Consider the following 10,942-nt stretch of genomic DNA (forward strand, 5'->3'; position numbering starts at 1 on the left):
GATCAAGTCCGCCGCCACCAATTAAAATACGATAAAATCATATTCATCCTCCGCGCAAAAAAAATCATATTCATTCTAATCTCAATGTGACAGATCAACATGTGACTAAGTGTAGTCTGGACATGACTCATCTATCCATCTTAGTGAAAACTCACACTTGACCGGACTCAACACCGTCGAAAACTCCACCGGCAGCCTAATGGGGAGTTAAAAGATACACCCCAAATCCTACGGGATCCCGTGGAATAAATTTCATACTCGATGCAACATGTTCCCCCCAAATGTCGACCTACCTACTGTTCTGCTCATTTGCTGTCGGTAAAATCAGCGTCTATGACATCTCCATCATCTCCTGGCTTCTCCGACGGACCTGAGTCCGCAGTACCATCACCTCCAGGGGTAGGGCCTGCTCCGGGGGCGCCCTGCTGCTGGTATAGGGACTGACCAAGCTGCATCACTTCTTGGTTCAATGCAGCTAGTGCATCCTTAATCGTCTGTGTCGTTCCTCCAGCAACGGCATCTTTGAGTTCCACCAGCTTCCCCTCAACCTTCCCCTTGACTTCACCCGGGACCTTGTCTCCAAGCTCCTTCAGTTGTTTCTCAGTCTGGTAGATAACAGACTCTGCCTGGTTCTTGGTGTCGATTGCGTCTCTCTTCTCTTTGTCCTCTGCCGCAAATTTCTCAGCTTCTTCAACCATCTTCTCTACCTGAATTGTTTTTTATTAACATTGGTCCAATCGATTAGAGAAGTTCAACACTATATTAACTGAAAAGTAGCAAGCATCTGGTTAAAAACTTGACTAGTTAAGTGCCTGTAAATAAATATATCAGGTACCTCATCCTTTGGCAATGTGCTGGCCCCGGTGATTGTAATGTCCTGCTTCTTTCCAGTTCCCTTATCAACAGCAGCAACAGAAAGGATACCATTGGCATCAATATCGAACTTCACTTCAATTTGCGGAACACCACGCGGAGCAGGAGGAATTCCATCCAGCCGGAAGCTACCAAGGGATTTGTTGTCCCTGACAAACTCTCTTTCTCCTTGGAGGACATTAATCTCCACACTAGTCTGTCCATCAGCAGCAGTTGAGAAAACCTCTGACTTGGAGGTAGGCAGGGTTGTGTTTCTTGGGATAATCTTGGTCATCACTCCACCCAGTGTCTCCAAACCCAGAGACAGTGGTGTGACATCAAGAAGAACAATGTCGCTCACATCGCCTGACAATACTCCTGCCTATTGTCATTTTGCTTGTCAGATATAGTCCTATAATTCAATGCTAGAGCTACTTGGTGTAATTTTGATCGTTAGACACAGTCCTACAGGCTATAATACAATGTTACAGCCACTTGTCACCAAGTAGCAATACTATGAAGAACCTCCCACATATGATATTTACCATAAGCTCTTTGGGTTTCATTTGAGCACTGTATACGGGGCCATATATTTAGCTCAAATTTTGCAACATAGAATATTATCTGCTCACTGTTTTAATATAGTATAGAGAAGACATAATGTAGTCCTTGTTTGGCTAACTATGAAGAAATAGTTCTCATGAACTGACCTGCACGGCTGCTCCAAGGGCAACAACCTCATCAGGGTTGACTGTCACGTTGGGATCCTTTCCAGTCATTTTCTTCACAAGATCCTGCACAGCTGGAATTCTGGTGGAACCACCCACAAGAATCACCTCGTCTATTTCTTTAAGTGACAACTTCGCATCTCTAAGAGAATTGTCAACAGGGGTCCTCAGCCTGAAATTACAGTTATCATAATAAAAATATTAACATGTAGCTTCACCAGATCCAGCCATGGCTTCAAACAATCAGATAAATAGGAGTAGTTTATTAGAAGCATGTGAAAAGAACAACCAATCATACATATACCTTCATCAAGACACTAACATGATACGTAATAGTATACCTGTCAAGAAGATCCGAGCATAGTTCCTCAAATTTAGCCCTGGTAAGTGTTGTCTCAATATGCTTGGGCCCATCAGCAGTAGCTGTAATGAAAGGTAAACTGAAAGAAAAGAGCAGGTTAGAAACTGAGACAATAAGGTACAATGTTAGTACCAAAGTGGGATGCTGGGCAGTCTAACCTAATATTTGTTTGGGTCAAGGATGATAACTCCATCTTTGCCTTCTCGGCTGCTTCTGTAAGTCGCTGAAGAGCTTGCTTGTCTTTCAGTAGGTCAATACCCTCGTCATTCTTAAAGCTCCCAGCCAGCCAATCAACAATTCTCTGGCAATGGAAAGGATTCATGAGAACATACAACACGCATCAAAACAATAAAATAGATGCTGACCGTGACTTCTTGCTAACAGAAACTGTGGGCTGCAAAGTACAGAAAAGTGGCATGAAGATTGTCATAGCTTGCAAGATGCATATATTTTATGTTTAACATTTTGATTCTAACAATTGAGGGACACATGAACTCACTAGGGAGAGAACATAGAGGTGTTTACGACGTAATCATTTCTCCCATGGTTGTCTAGAACCACGGACTCGCGTGGAAGCTCAAGATACTAAGAAGAACCAATGACTAATTGCTCTCCTGGTTGTCTAGATGATTACAACCAATGACTCGCAAGCAATGACATCTTTCTATGGGCTAAGTACGAAATGAGACCAACTCAAACGTAACTCTTCACAGTTCAAGTGTATGACTCTTGAGACAGATAGCGTCAAGTACATTACACTGCAGACATCCCTTACGCATCAAGAACACACAGACAAGGTTACAAACATAGATTACATATGCAAATTGGAGTTAAGTCAAAGAAACAGGAACAAAATTCAAGCAGATTAAACAGATTGTTGGAACCAGAGGTCCTGGCGTGATACAGTTGGGCATAAGAATATATCACCTTGTCAAAGTCATCACCACCAAGGTGGGTGTCACCAGATGTGGACAGCACCTCAAAAACACCATCACCAACCTCAAGAACTGAAACCAAAACAGGAGATACAACAAGAAAGTGAAATACGGTCAAAGATGTGAAAGCAATTAACTTAAGTAAAGACATCTTCCATTGCTTATTAAATAGAAAAGATAAATGCCATAAGGTACATGTTGTAGTAATCTAGTACAGCTATGTTAGTGGCCCAGTACTTGGAGGGACATACCTAGATTATTCCCATTAACAACTGTTCAAGGACTTATATTGACTAAATAACTAATTCTTTTACCTTGCACTCATCATATTCATAGCCCAATCCCAATGTAACAAGTTTGATGATCAGCTAGAGTATAAGAGTACAAGTCAGTGAACGATGTAATACTACACTACGAGTCTACGAGAATAGCTATGTTGACAATTCTGCAGTCTAAATGTTATAAATGCATAGACATAAACAATTGAAACTACTGCAGTTACACAGAAATAACTAAACATCAATATTCCTTGCAAAGAGTGCACACCCAAAGAATCCAAAATTCAGGGTATATACCTGAAACATCAAAGGTGCCTCCTCCCAGATCAAAAACAAGAATCGTTTCATTGTTCTTTTTTTCAAAACCATATGCTAACGATGCAGCAGTAGGCTCGTTTATGATACGGAGAACATCTAACCCTGCAATGCGTCCAGCATCTTTTGTTGCAGTCCTTTGCGAGTCATTGAAATAAGCAGGGACAGTGATCACTGCCTTGGTAACTTTGTCATTCAAGAACTTTGATGCATCGTCGACCAGCTTTCTCAGAACCTGGATAAGACAGGACGTTCAAGAACATGGACAGCTTATGGCATTAAACATAATCTGATAGAAAAGTAGGACAGATACAATGAACTAGGAGTGGATACATAACTAAAAGAGTTAAATGCATTGGAGGTCCTAAAAGTATTTCAAGGGTGCCAAGTTAGTCTAATTCTATGAAAATGCACATCTAGGTCCTAAAAGTACTTTAGGTAGTGTTTGGTTGGGATCATGAACTGGAATGGAATGGTTCCAAAAGTTGAGATGATTCCTGTGTTTGGTTCTTAGAACACAGATAAGTGGAAATGGAACCATATGGTTCCTCAAAAGGAAATATTCCCTCAATATGCCTAACCATCTCATTCCTCAAAAATGTAGAAATGAGTTGGTTCCAAGTAGAACCAGTGATCTAACTGTTTGGTTCTTAGGATATAGAAAAGTAGAACCGTTCCATTACATTCCATTCCTATAAGAATAGAACCGTTTCGTTCCGTTCCACCTCGTTCTAGAACCAAACACTACCTAAGTGAAGTCACCAGCAGTCCTAAGCTCGGCTAAAACTCTTCAGTAATAAAACAACCCGACAGATGGGACTTCCTATTAGACCTGTTCATCAAGAGTTTTAGCCAGTTTGGGATCAAAAACCAACCCAGCCAAAAAGCAACGGGTTAGCTTGCTGTGGTTTACACGGTTTAAACAGTTTCCATGGGTTGAACTCTGCTAGACCAAGTGTTCTCAATCGCACACAAAAGCACACCCTGGGAGCACCGAGCAGCATGGCATGGCCATCCTGAACGAGTGAAAGGCAGATGAAAACTTTCCATCGCACATGGTAAAATACTGATTTCCATCTCATCCTTCGTCGCATGCTGGGATCAGCATGAGAGATAAAGAGAGAGAGAGCCTTGAGTGCGGCAGGACGGTGAGCATGTACTGGAAGCCTACCATTGCCACGCCATTGCCGCGCCCCTACCCGAGCAGCTTTAAATTTGTGTGCTGGCCGCAGCTAGGCACCAAGGGAGGAGCAGACTCCGTGATGGCGGTGTTGTGATGTATGTGAACAGTTTTGCTGGTTTAAACCAGACTGAACACACATGCCGTGCAAAACCAGTAAAGCGGTTTTGTGCTGCGATTTGAGCAGATTGTAACCAACCTACTTTCTATGCTAGCCGAGTCAATCAATACGAACTACGAGTACCAACAGCATGCGCATCCTATGTATACAAGGGCCAAGGCACTAATGTATTCCATCAATCCATGTACTAAGCCTGTTGAAAATGATTTTTTTTAGAGTATTATAAACCCAGTCATGCCTCTATTGAACAAACAATTTGATACTCGTTCAGTATGATTTTCAACCAACGAGCTTTCATTTTGATTTTATCACACATAAGCTGGTAAATTGTATCATCAACCATCTCGAAGGAAAATACTACTCTCTCCGTCCCATATTAAGTGCCGAAATATTACATGTATCTAGACGCTTTTTAGATATAGATACATCCATATTTGGGCAAATTTGAGTCACTTAATATGGGAATGAGGGAGTATTAGCTGACAATCCATCACAACTCTTCAATTCAAAGCACTACAAAAAAAATCAAAACACAAGACAAGATTGGTTCGGTTCTAGGCCAAAGAAATTCATGAATGCTCCGTTTCAATGTGGGGAACTGACATAAGGAAAAGAAAAGAATGTGCCATGTCAATGTGCGAAATTGGGGACTACACAATGTTAAAAATAAAAATATAACTAATCATAAGATGCAAAGCAATATACATCGGTGCTAGCCTTATACCTGCGCGGAGATCTCCTCGGCAGCGAACTGCTTGCCGATTGCTGGGCAGTCGAGCTTGACGTTGCCGTTATCGTCCCTAATGATGCGGTAGGAGACCTGCTTGGACTCCTCGGCGACCTCGTTCATCTTTCGGCCGATGAACCGCTTGACGGAGAAGAAGGTGTTCTCCGGGTTGACCACCGCCTGCCTCTTGGCGATCTGCCCAACCAGACGGTCCCCGGCTTTGGTGTACGCCACGACCGACGGCGTGGTCCGAGCGCCCTCGGCGTTGGTGACGATCGTGGGCTTGCCGCCCTCCATGGCCGCGACAGCGGAGTTCGTGGTCCCGAGGTCGATCCCGACCACCTTCTCGCAGGCAACCCGCAGCGGCCGCCACCGCCGTCCCCCGCGCCCGTACACCGCCGCCGCCGTGCGGACGTTGACGGAGGGGCGCCGGCTACCGTGGTTGACGAAGAAGGGTGTCGAGGTGGGGAAGGTCGTGGTCGCCATGGCTGAGAGCGCGGGCAGGAACGGAGAGAGATATGGGCAGCAGATTTGGCGATACCCTAGGCAGAGGAACGAAGGGAGAAAGTGGGTTTTGTGGGATCGGAATAAATGGCGAGAGGTTGGGGAAAGGATAAGGAACAGCAGGGTTTATAGAGTTTTCGTGTGGGGAGGAGACGCTAGCCTTCTAGTGGGTTCGGGAAGCATCAGTGAAGAAGAATTTCAAGATCAGTCGGGAAGATTTTGGAGCAATCTGAACCTTGGAGCATCTCTAGCTGATAAAAAATCAGCCCTTAAAACGCTTGAATGTACATCTAAAAAAATGCTTGGATAATGTCTGGGTTTTTTGTTGGTTTGATAAGGCGGTCAACAGTGCCAAAGAAAAATTCTAAATCCAAACTTTTCTTATTCTCGATGATCTATGTTGTGAGAAACACACATGTTGTGGTGATGTTTGAGAAAAACAATCACAAACTCAAACTTAAACAAATCGAGCAGATTAACCTCTAAGTTGCTCAAGGAACCGGTGGCACGAGGGTGCTCGCGGGATATTTGATCAGACACGCCGGGCCCTGACAGTACATTGACCATTGACGGCACGACAGAATTGGAGCTGCGAGCTGGATCCATGGCTGCCGCGAGCTCGGGTTAACTCCTAGCGGAAGTGATCTGGCAAGATGAGATCCTAAAGATGCGGGCTGGGCGCAGGGTACGGCAAAAGACATAGCCGACGCTGCGGAGTCGAAGATGGCGGCAAAATCAAAGGCGGGAAGTGTGGCGGGGCGGGTGGAACCACACTGGCTGAATTTTTAGAGCGCCAAGTGCTTCGGGGCAAGTGAAGGGTGCAAGGAAATCGGTCGCGAAAACTAGAGATACAGGGGGGAGAGGAGATTTACGAAAAGCCGCATTTTTTTAAGGTTTTCACAAATATGAAGAATTTGTGTTTTCTGTTTTTGGGGGTATATGGCAGGGGAATTCATTTGCAATATATCTCATAGAATATTTTCCATCCTCTCCAACCTCTTGTTAAGATTAGTACTACTTTGTTTTCCTGTGTTAATCATAATTCAAATAGGCAGTCATGTGTTTTTCCTATCCTACGAATCAAAGAAACCCTGATTTACATCTCATGCAAGTGTATGATTTACAAATTACATTTCCTTTCTTCTTTCCTGCCGAAAAGTATCTTTTGAATATACATGGTTTAGTGCGAGCCTATCTATGGCGAAGATCCAGGAACTGGTGCAGGTGGGATCCTCAGCAGCTGTTGCAACAAGCGAGCTGCAAGGCGTTGGGTGACGCCTCCAGCAACACGAGAACCAAAAACACGGGCTTCTGGTTCTTGTAGCACCTGAAATACCAAAAATACTATGAGTGCAATTGTCATTAATTTTTCTTTTTCATCCAGTTCTAAAGACTTGTTGAAGTTCATATAAAAGGAATGAGGCTCCAGTCTACCTGCACAATTGGTTGCAAAAGGCTTGGATCAAAACTATCGGACGATCTCAAAAGACCCCAAATTCTATAAACTGTATCTCGGAGCTCCATCATTTGTTCCCTTTCGACATCGCTTATCTTAAATGGCCCCCCTGGGTTGCCATTGGAAATTAATGGCTTCAAAAATTCTGGAGCTGCATTATACGAATCAATCAGTGTTCCGAAGGTGATGGCTTCTGTGACACGAACTGCTTCTTTCACAACAAGCACTCTTAGTTCTTCCCCATCTGGACCGAGTAGAAGCTTTAGAACCGGTTGTAGAGCATCCTTAGCTACAAACTCTCTATCTTGGCGCCCTTGAACAAGAAGATTTTCAAGCCTATTCCATCTGTAGTAAAGCAAAATGTCAAGCATCATGAAAGAATGCTTGCTTGTACGAGCAGTTAAAAAACTGCACAATCTAACTTTAGCAGAAAGATTACTTGCCTAAATTTCCCATCCTTGAATAGCAGCTCAATCAGAGCATCTCTGAGATATGGATTGGGATCAGTGAGTAACCTTTTAGCAAAGTAAGGATATGAGGCAGCGAGCACCTTAAAATTGGGATCAGCATAGAGTGCCAGACCTTCCAGCACGGTGAGTGATCGCAGTATCAACGCATAGTACGCCGGTACTAGATGTGAACAGAGAAGAAGGATTGTATCACTATCTCAGAGAAAATAGGATCTAAAAGTCAATAACTAAACAAAGTAAAGCATACCATTGAATGGGTACTGATAAAGCACAGCACCTAAGCCATCAACTATAGTTTTGAAGTTTAGTTCACTCACTGTTGAGTCCAAAGCATCATCAAAGAAATTCTTGAGAGCAGGCACGATAGGGGAAACATCTACATCAGGTTCCAAAAAATCAAGAGCATAATAATCCCGAGCCATCGCTTCATAGTCTCGATTGACCATGTGGACAACATGTCCTATGATGGCTACTCTTGCATCCTCTGGTGTTTCACTCATCATACCAAAATCAAGAAAAGCAAGCTTCCCTTCAGGTGTTGCCAAAATATTACCAGGATGCGGATCAGCATGGAAGTAGCCATACTCTAGGAGCTGCCTTAAGCTACACTGGATACCAATGTTTACCAAGTCCAGAACCTTTAAACCCTGGCTTTCAATGGCTGCTTGCTGATTTAGTTTTACACCCTCAATCCATTCCATTGTAAGAACCTTTGCACTTGTGTAATCCCAAAATATATCAGGCACCAGTATGTCTTGCTTGTCAGCATATAACTTTTTAAACCTCCGTGCATTTTGGCCTTCCTGCATTAATTATTTTTACTACCATTAACAATCAATACAAAGCATACGAACTTGGGAGATATAATAGCATTCGATTCTGCTTTACTCAAAAAAAAGAATGTACTTTTGCATCTCAACTTTATGCTACCTGTTGATGATTTACAGGGACATATAGGCTAAAAACATAGGAAATAGTATGCAAAGAAAAAGTACCTGGACATAATTTAGCTCTTGAAAAACCCTTCGAGCAAATTCATCTATCAGGGCGACAGCATCAGTGGATATGAAGTCGACATACTTATTTATTAGAAAACCCAATCCCCTAAGTAGGTAAAAATCACGCCCAATGGCATCCTCTATACCAGGCCTCTGCACTTTGACAGCTACCAGCTGCCCAGAGAATTTCAACCGTGCCTTGTAAACTTGACCTAGACTCGCTGCAGCAATTGGGGAAGGTGACATTGCTGAGTAGATAGAATCAAGAGGAAATCCGAGCTCCCTCTCAATACATGCAAATGCCTCTTCATCTGGAAACGTGGGTAGCGAGTCCTGCAAGACAGCGACGTGTCAACCATTTGGAGAGACCTTAGTTCAGTAAAAGCAATAATGCAGCAATGCCCCAATATTCTCAAATTGTAAACTCTAGGGGATGCCAATGATTTCTATTTGAATCGACAACCATTTTGGGAGTCATCCACTCAATTAAAAACAACAAACACCACGTGATGATGGAAGGAAACTGTGGTGAATGGTTCTTGGATGAACAGCTAATTATCCAGCACACAAGCAACTAAAAGTATAGTGATGCTCCAGTCTTGAACAATAGCATGCCTCAGTGGTCTGATATTGAATAAAATCACACCGCAGGAATTCTAGCCTATTGGGGACGGTAAACATTTTGTATTGTGATCACTGCGCACCGGCAAGAAAGAAAGAAGGGCCCACCTGCAGCTCGGAGAGCTCCTCGAGATACTCAGTCGGGCAGAGGTCGGGCCGCGTGGACAAGCCCTGTCCAATCTTGACGAACGTCGGGCCCAGCCTCGTCAATATGGTCCGCAGCTCCACGGCCCTGGCTCGCCTCTTCTCCGAAGACTCATCACCCCTCCGCTGGTCCAGCAACAGCGTCAGTCCGAAGGCCCCAAGCTTCGAGAGCACCTCCGCCGCTCTCAGCGCCACCTAGATTACAGGGCAGGCAATCCGCACAACACATGTCAGATTTTGATAGCCTCAAATACTGCTTTCAGCTAGTCTGAGGTTAAAGAATGCTTTTGGGGATTTGAGTTCGAGGGTGTGCCTGGAAGGGTTGTGAGCCGTAGCGGGAGGCGAGAAGTTCGGGGGTGTAGACGGTGGCGGCAGCTGCTCGGGTCATGGCCCGGGACTCCGCCTGCAGGTCCTCGGCGCGGTCGCGGGCGAGGGAGGGTACGAGGGGAGGCGATGCTGGCGGAGAGGGACGGGGGGAGAGCTGGATGGAGAGGTCAGGCGACGGGGGCGCGGTTGTGGAGGCGGCGCGGAGGAGGGACCGGCGGCGGCAGAGGCGGCGAGCTGGGCGGTGCAGAGATGAGGGGAGGGAAGCGGCCGCCGCCGAGGTGGAGGCCGCCATGGTCGGCGGTGCGAGAGGGGACGACGTGTGGAGATGGGAGGTCGGGCTTCGTGCGCGTCGGTCGCACCGGTGCCGGGCGTTCGTTTATTACATTTTGCTGCCTATAGTAGGATCCTTGGTTCGTTCCGGGAATCCGGATTTGATCTGCGCCACAGAGAACGGGAGGAGACAGCAGCGTCCACGGTTCTCCCTCTGCGACTAATTTTGAAGAAAACGGCCCAAGTGGACTGGACTGTTACTGGCTTGTCAGTGTTATCCCTGCTAGACTTGTACCAAAGCTTAACTTGTAGCCGACGGCGTCACTAAACTGTTCTGCGTTGAGATTATTTTATAATCTATTGTTGAAAAATACATATAAAAATAGAGAAAAGTTTGTTAGCCAAACAAAATAGTGAAAATGGCTTGTGACTTCCTAGAGTTGGAGTTGGTCTCGAGAAGTTTCCCTCTTCGGTTGCGACGCGGCTTTGAAGTTCGGTGTATCGCCCCCTCGCCATTCTTGTTAGGAGACGATACAAGGTGAGTCCATGTCGTTGTTGTTGTATGGTGTGTTGTAATCCGTGTGGCGTTGCGTTTGTATCGTGTAACCTTTTTGGCGTTGTACGGCCATCTTGGCCTCTTGGCCACTCCGTGGTG

The 10,942-nt window shown here is 45.0% G+C and overlaps 2 protein-coding genes across 2 annotated transcripts; both read right to left on the reverse strand.

The window, feature by feature from the left end:
* Positions 1-21: 21 nt before the first annotated feature.
* LOC100825296 (stromal 70 kDa heat shock-related protein, chloroplastic) lies at positions 22-6,120 on the reverse strand. Its single transcript, XM_003568625.4, has 8 exons — positions 5,495-6,120; positions 3,452-3,704; positions 2,869-2,948; positions 2,100-2,242; positions 1,922-2,020; positions 1,563-1,752; positions 836-1,234; positions 22-707 (listed from the first exon to the last, which is right to left on the reverse strand). The coding sequence occupies exons 1-8, from the start codon at positions 5,981-5,983 to the stop codon at positions 306-308; spliced, it is 2,055 nt and encodes a 684-aa protein (XP_003568673.1). The 5' UTR covers positions 5,984-6,120; the 3' UTR covers positions 22-305.
* An 899-nt stretch (positions 6,121-7,019) lies between these two features.
* On the reverse strand, positions 7,020-10,392 carry LOC100825917 (protein ACTIVITY OF BC1 COMPLEX KINASE 3, chloroplastic). The gene is made up of 7 exons (XM_003568627.4): positions 10,004-10,392; positions 9,655-9,885; positions 8,923-9,258; positions 8,175-8,730; positions 7,901-8,087; positions 7,436-7,802; positions 7,020-7,328 (listed from the first exon to the last, which is right to left on the reverse strand). Exons 1-7 carry the CDS (start codon positions 10,307-10,309, stop codon positions 7,197-7,199), a joined length of 2,115 nt encoding a protein of 704 aa, XP_003568675.1. The 5' UTR covers positions 10,310-10,392; the 3' UTR covers positions 7,020-7,196.
* Between the last annotated feature and the right edge of the window lie 550 nt (positions 10,393-10,942).

The sequence above is a fragment of the Brachypodium distachyon genome, chromosome 2 (genome assembly GCF_000005505.3).
Source record: "Brachypodium distachyon strain Bd21 chromosome 2, Brachypodium_distachyon_v3.0, whole genome shotgun sequence".
NCBI classification, from domain to species: Eukaryota; Viridiplantae; Streptophyta; class Magnoliopsida; order Poales; family Poaceae; genus Brachypodium; species Brachypodium distachyon.